The 7,818-nt window shown below is 40.1% G+C and overlaps 1 protein-coding gene across 1 annotated transcript in view; it reads left to right on the forward strand.

The window, feature by feature from the left end:
* slc45a4a (solute carrier family 45 member 4a) overlaps positions 1-7,818 on the forward strand; it is a 48,001-nt gene that overhangs the window by 23,054 nt on the left and 17,129 nt on the right. The window contains exon 3 of the mRNA XM_081376798.1: positions 9-868. Coding sequence (XP_081232924.1) covers positions 586-868 — 283 coding nt within the window. The 5' untranslated portion in view covers positions 9-585. The remainder of the gene's footprint in view (positions 1-8; positions 869-7,818) is intronic.

Consider the following 7,818-nt stretch of genomic DNA (forward strand, 5'->3'; position numbering starts at 1 on the left):
TCTTTCAGATTGATCGGTCACTCCATGGGGATTCTCCGGTGCTCTCCGTCTGGTTTCTCCTGCCCTTCACCCCTCAGCCTGCCCTCCACCCTCTACAGCACCGCCTCTATAAAAATCATGAAACTGGTATTAACTGAATGGCAATTGATATGGATTTTTTCTGTTTCCAGTAGACAGTAAACACACCTACACACACACACACAAACACACACCAGTACATGCACATATATACACGCGCGCGCACACACACACACACACACACACACACACACGCACACGCACACGCACACGCACACACACGCACACATACACTCACTCACACATACACACACACACACACTGACATACATCACACGTGCGGGAGTGACCTCATGATAGAGTCATATCCTCCCCTGTCCGACCCAAATCCCCCGACTCGCCCCTTCCCAGGGCTCCTGCAAGAGGCCTTATTCAAACGCCACGTTTCAGGATATATACCTCTCCCTGAGTCCAATCCACGGCTGAGCTCCTCGACGGAAAGGCTTTATTCTTCCTAGATTTGTGTGTTGTTTGCGTGGAGCCACACGTGACCCGTGCTCCGAGTGCATGCCGACGACAGCGAGGATGGCCCCGCACAACACCGAGGCCGACGCCGTGCAGATGCAGGCCGTGGAGCCGCCCGTGGAGAAACATGGAGGAGGAGGCGGGGCTAATGGAGTGGGTGGGGCCGGAGGGCGGGGCTTGGAGTGTCAGGAGGGGTCAGTCAGTGAGGTTTCTATAGACCGGATCCCACTGCGCCAGTGGGTGATGCACGGAGCCATCATGTTCGGGCGAGAGTTCTGCTATGCCATGGAGACGGCGCTGGTCACACCTGTGCTGCTGCAGATCGGTGAGACTACTGACCAGAACATTCACATCACAAGAAACCAAATCAGAAATCGAACACGGCCTGATGCACACATCTGATATTTGTGCCTTGATTTCTAGCTGGTTTATGATGTTTCACTCTACTCTTCTGCTGCAGGTGTGTGTGTGTGTGTGTGTGTGTGTAGCAAGTTTTACTTATTCTGCTGACATTTTTGTGTGATGTGTAGGTTTAGGGGTCGGGTGAGTGTGTGTGTGTGATGTGTAGGTTTAGGGGTCGGGTGAGTGTGTGTGTGATGGGTAGGTTTAGAGGTCGGGTTAGTGTGTGTGTGTGTGTGTGTGTGTGTGTGTGTGTGTGTGTGTGTGTGTGTGTGTGTGATGGTAGGTTTAGGGGTCGGGTTAGTGTGTGTGTGATGGGTAGGTTTAGGGGTCGGGTGAGTGTGTGTGTGATGGGTAGGTTTAGAGGTCGGGTTAGTGTGTGTGTGTGTGTGTGTGTGTGTGTGATGGTAGGTTTAGGGGTCGGGTTAGTGTGTGTGTGATGGGTAGGTTTAGGGGTCGTTTTAGTGTGTGTGTGTGTGTGTGTGTGTGTGATGGGCAGGTTTAGGGGTAGGGTAAGTGTGTGTGTGTGATTGGTAGGTTTAGGGGTCATTTTAGTGTGTGTGTGTGATGGGTAGGTTTAGGGGTCGTTTTAGTGTGTGTGACCATCACTGGTGAAATAAACATAAAGCCTAATGTTGCAGTGCATGATGGGAACCACCCATCATGCGTGCGTGCGTGCGTGCGTGCGTGCGTGCGTGCGTGCGTGCGTGCGTGCGTGCGTGCGTGCGTGCGCGTGTGTGCGTGCGTGTGTGTGTGTGTGACATGACTCGTCTGCCAGTTCATAGATTATGTAAACGTCACCCCAGGCCTGTATTTCACTCATGCAAACAGCTGTGGGTCTGGAGGAGCAGAGGTTTTGTATTCTTCATAATCTTAATGCTTTGAACAGCAGTAACTCCTATCTGCTCATCCTGAAAAGCCCAACAGTGATCGGTGCGATATTGTTCACTCATATCTACATAAGTGTGACTTAAATCTATTACTGCTAAAATTTATTTTTGGCTTTTTTCATGAAGGAACCCAACTCTGTTAAAGTTAACATGAAATGGTATTCATAATCACAACCCATTTTAAATCTACAATTTGCTGTATTTTATATATTTAGCAGGATAATCTAAAACGGGTTTTTTTTTTATATTATTTGTGTTTTGAAAGAAGTCTCTTATTGCTCAAGGCTGCATTTATTTGATCAAAAATACAGTAAAAACAGCAATATTATGAAATACTATTACAGTTCAATATCTTTTAAACTGTGATCAAAGTTGAATTTTCAGCATCGTTACTCCAGTCTTCAGTGTCACATGATCCTTCAGAAATCATTCTAATATGAAAAAAAATTAATTCCGTTTTTATGCCAGAAACGGCACAGATGTGTGTGTGATCTGTTCTCCAGTGCTCTGATGGTTTGTGAGTCTGGTTCATACCTGTCAACACTCCCGTTTTCCCCGGGAGTCTCCCGTATTTCACACCCATCTCCCGCCCCCCTCCTGTTTTGTTATTTCTCCCGTGAAACTCCCGTTATTTGTATGGCCCAAACATCGTTATGTGAATAATCACATAAATATATTATTCCAAGGTTGTCCAGTTACCAGATCTTGTATGAAACCCATCCTACTCACTTGGCGAGGGCCCCGTTCCTGTCCAGTGACGCAAGAGCGGCGGCGTTTGAGGGGCCCCTAATTGGTACGGGGCCCTGGGGCAGCCGCACCCATGCACCCACGCTATCTCCGCTACAACCTACCAGAGAAAAAGTCTCAGCTGTGCTCAGATTCGTAAACCGTACAGTTGCTTTGGTTTTTCAATCCGTACCCGTTTCGCCCCGTGGCTCAAAAGGGACACAACAAAAATAGGGACACACGAGAAAGCCAAAACAGAATGCCAAATTTATTAACAAAATGGAACTATACAAAAAAAAAACACTACGTACAAGGTAACAGTGAGCAAATTCATAATCTGTGCACTATATATTCTTTCGCAATAGTTGTTTGTAATATTCAGTTGCTGTGAAAAATTGTGAAATACTGCTCCAATAGGTGAAGTTACACAACAATTTGCTGATTGATTACATAACAATATTTTCATTCCAGTGAAAATCTGTTCCAGTTAATGGGAGTATACACAGGTGATTGTGTAATATTCAGTACCAGTAAACTCCACCCGCTAGAGCAGTTTCTTACAGTAATATTACACAACATCACCTGTTCAGTTTTGCAAACTGTACTCACAGATTTATGGCCTATACCTTATTTTAGAAATCTGTTTTTCTGTATATTGATTTGTTGTGTATTGTTAAGATGAATACAACTGTCATAACTGAAATTTTCTATGATTGGGCGATGGGGTGTGTAATGTATAGATGACATGAAACCGCATGTGGTTGAACTGAAACCCCCCACAGGCCTCCCGTATTTTGGTACCCAAATGTTGACAGGTATGGTCTGGTTGGTGTTTGTTGCCAGATCTGCTCATACAGGCGTCTGTCGTCAGGTTTAGAGTCTGAACGCCTGCTGCTGCTTTAAAGTTGATCACCAAAGGCTTGCGTGATCGAAATAAATATTATGTTGTAAAACAGTAGGTATCTATCTCTTGAAAACTCTCTGTTTGCACCCCAAAAAAGCTGTTGTTTTCAATATTGTGAATTTGAACTGCAGTACCCATTTCAACCACTAGCTATCAATATTACATACTGCACCTTTAATTGCAGTGTAAGTCACTTTTGCATCTGCTGAATGCATAAATGTAGCCAGTTTCACTCCCTTCTTTTCATTCTTTCACTCGTTCGCACTGCAGCACCTGTTAGCTATTAGCTACACTTCTTGCTAGACCTTGCTAGCATACCATGACACCAACTGAGGACACATTTACTCTGAACAGTGTTTTACTCTCCATTATTTATTGTGTAATTGTGTCATTTCAATGAACTGCTCCTTCAAAGAGCCGATTCAGTCATCGCTCAATAATCCGTGCACGTCACTTTATGACACTTTACAATATTATTTTATTGTAAAGTATTTAACACGAGTTTATGTATTAACCATAGACTGTAAAAAATATGGACGTAGTGTCCGTGACGTCACCCGTAGGTTTCTGAAGACCGTTTTTGAAGCCTAAAGTAGGCGTAGCCGACAGTCGCCATCTTGGCAGTGCGTCACTCCTGGATAATTGAAAATGGGCGAAAAACCCTAACGTGACGGGTAACAGACAGCAGACAAGCGGCTAATGATGACTAATGACCACAGCAGCGGGAATCCACCTGTCACTCAAAAGTGGACACCCTTAATTATGCAGAAATTTAAGGCTTAATTATGGAAGCTTGTTTCCGCCACAGAATAAAACATTTTAAAAGATAATTGCGACTTTTTATCTCACAGTTTATCAGAATATAGTCAGAACTGCATGAAATAAAGTCGCAATTGCGTCTTATAAAGTCAGAATTCTGACTTTTTTTCTCGCAATTGCGACTTTATATCACACAATTCTGACTTGTATGATATAAAGTCGCAATTGCATGTTATAAAGTCAGAATTGTGAGATATAAAATATTCTGGGAAAAAAAAAGAAAAAAAAGAATTTGACTTTATATCTCACAATTCTGAGAAAAGATGTCAGAATTGCAAGAAATAAACTCGCAATTATATGTTATAAAATCAGAATTGTGAGATATAAAGTCAGAATTGCGAGATATAAAGTCGCAATTGCGAGAAAAAAAGTCAGAATTCTGACTTTATACCACACAATTGCGACTTTATTCCACGCAATTCTTACTTTACAGTATATCTCGCAATTTTGAGAAATAATGTCAGAATTGTAAGATGTAAATTCGCAATTGTGAGATAAAAAGTCGCAATTATCTTTTAAAATGTTTTATTCAGTGGCGGAAACAAGCTTCCATACTTAATATAATTTAAACGGATGAGTTATAAAAAAATTCACCCTCACAGTTGTCATGAAGGGTAAAATTAGCAGTGTAGACCAAAGCCACTTTTTGCTCCAGGCTGTAAACGTGTTTTTTTCTGCTGTAAAGTTGGGCATTTCAACATGGGGGAGATGCAGATTTGACTCGCTGGCCTCAAGCGGCCAGTCGATGAATTGCCGTTTAATTCACTTCCGTGTTGGTTTCAAGAGAGAGACGGGGAGGTTGCCGCTTGGTATTAACTAACAATGAGTAAGACATTTGTTACAGTATTTGTTAATATTTATCAACATTAGTTAATAAAATACAATTGTTCATTGTGTATTTGATGCAACTTTTGATTTTAATAATGTTGAAATGACCAATAACTAAGGTTAATAAATGCTTTAGTAGTTTAATAATTTTAATGTTAGCTAATTTAGTAACTAATGGAACATTATTGTAAACTGTTACCATAAACCCTGTAACATACTGCACTGTAAAATATATATATATTATCTGTAAGTTATGACAGCATGTTTTTACATTGCTTTAACTCATCAAAATAAGACAAGCAATCTTTTTTTATTATTATTTTTAAGTTATACAAGATTCAACTTTAAGTCAGTTTAATGTAATTTAAGTTGAAATGACTTAACATCCAAGTTGATTGTATTTAAATTTAAGAAAGCAGATTTTTTTTACAATGTGCTGTTTATCACAATTTTGATAAGTTTGATCCCCATGTTTTTGTGCTAGAAAAAAAACCCTGCAAATTTTTTTCACATTCTGATAATGATCTAGATTGTGTGTAGAAAGGTTATCTTGATTGTCGTTTAAGTATGCTCTCGTTTACTCTGCGCTGCGTATCATTGGTGATTATATAAACGAATGGAGGATTCCCTGGATTAAAGGATTAGGTTGAGGCCAGTGTGAGTGCAGTCATGCAACATGCTAACTTTAGAGTCTTCTGTGACTTTGTGTCTGCAAAGATCAGGCACTTTGTGTCCGAACGACAATCGCAAAGGATAAGAAGATCTGTGGAGGTTGATCCGCCTTATCGCCAGATTACTTGATTAGCTGTATTTGTTGGAAAAAATGAATCCTTCTAGAATGACTGGGGGAGTAAAAATAAAAAAAGGTGATGTGACATTTATCTCGCAACTCTGACTTTTTACTTGCAATTTTTAGCGTAGATCTCACAACTCTCACTTTATAACTTGGAATTAAAAAAATAAACTCGCAATTGTGTCGAGGGGGTGGGGTTCTCGCAATTGTGTCGAGGGGGTGGGGTTCTCGCAATTGTGTCGAGGGGGTGGGGTTCTCGCAATTGCAAGTTTATGTCTCACAATTTGGGCTTTTCTCGTAATTACCATCTTTATTATTTTATTCCGTGGCGGAAGCGAGCTGCAAAATATAAATAGTTTAAAAATATCTAAAAAAGTATAAAAAAAAAACTAAAGGTTTTTTTATTTTAGATCTCCTGAGTTATACGGTAAAATAAACTGAGTATTTAATAAAAACTATTTATCACATATATATTAATTGCAAAATTAATAAATTGCAATCTGCATGATTTCATAATCGCCCAGTCACATTGCGATATTGATTTAATTTCGATATATATCATGCAGCTATACACCATGGCATGCGTGCGCGCGTGTGTGTGTGTGTGTGTGTGTGTGTGTGTGTGTGTGTGTGTGTGTGTGTGTGTGTGTGTGTGTGTGTGAATCTGCCCATTTGAAATTCCCTCTTTTAGAGCATTCCACATGCAGAGACAGAAAAGACGGATCATAAAGGCAGAGGGAATGTGTGGCCCGTCGCTGGGTTGGGAATGTGTGACTCGGCAGATTCCGAGGTTCGGGAATCCCAGAATGCTCAGCTGGTTTGGGGGTAAACGGCAGCCATGCTGTTTTTTTTAAGCTAGTAAATGTGTGGAATTTTGTGAAGGAATTTTGCTTTTCACAGACTGTGGATTTCATACATTCTGCAATGATGGGAAAAAAACTCCCACTAAGCAAACAGACCTCATTCCCAAGCATGCAGGCCACAAACAAACGCCCTACACAAGCCACAGAAATGTGTTGATGTGCTTTACAAAAGTACCTAGCAGCTGTAGATCACACACACACACACACACACACACACACACACACACACACACACACACACACAGAGTCTGCTGTATGTGTGACTGTATGTAAATGCATGGAAAACCTAGAACATTTGCCAAACCATGCAGAATGTTGAATGAATTGCAGTATATTGGACTATCAAACTTTTTTAAATAATCTCAAATAACTATATTTGTTAGTCTAAATAAAAATAATACAGGGAAATATAAATGCATAATAATTCCTGGTTCTTTATACTTTATAAGAAACACATTCTTATGTGTGTGTGTGTGTGTGTGTGTGTGTGTGTGTGTGTGTGTGTGTGTGTGTGTGTGTGTGTGTGTGTGTGTACATATGCATATAGTGTGTGCATTGTTTTTTAATTAAATATTTTATTATACAAATAATTCTATATAATAAATTATATTAATAAATATTAATACAAAGTAATTGCTTTATATAATTTTTGTATAATTTATTTTATAATTATAGATGATTCATAATAATAATAATAACTTTATATTCTTTATATTCATAATATTTTATGCATTTATATTTCTTTTAAAAATGTATGTTTTCTATAGATATTCTATATAGACATTCTATAGATATTCACAAATACATGTGTATGGTAAAACTTTTAAAAAAAAATGTAATTTTGTGTCATCAATTATAACGGTTACATCCAGTCTCAATGCACACACAGTATACATGTGTAGTATGGTCGCGAATGGTTGCGCTGAAAGCCCCACGCTAGTGTTTCAGCTCGCGGCCTGGTGTCACTCCCGCTCGCTGCAATGCCTCATGGGTACGTCACATCTCACACACAGGGCACAAGAATTCAGCACACACACCTGCTCTGTCAGTTAT

This window comes from Scardinius erythrophthalmus (genome assembly GCF_964197995.2).
Source record: "Scardinius erythrophthalmus genome assembly, chromosome: 10".
Lineage (NCBI taxonomy): Eukaryota > Metazoa > Chordata > Actinopteri > Cypriniformes > Leuciscidae > Scardinius > Scardinius erythrophthalmus.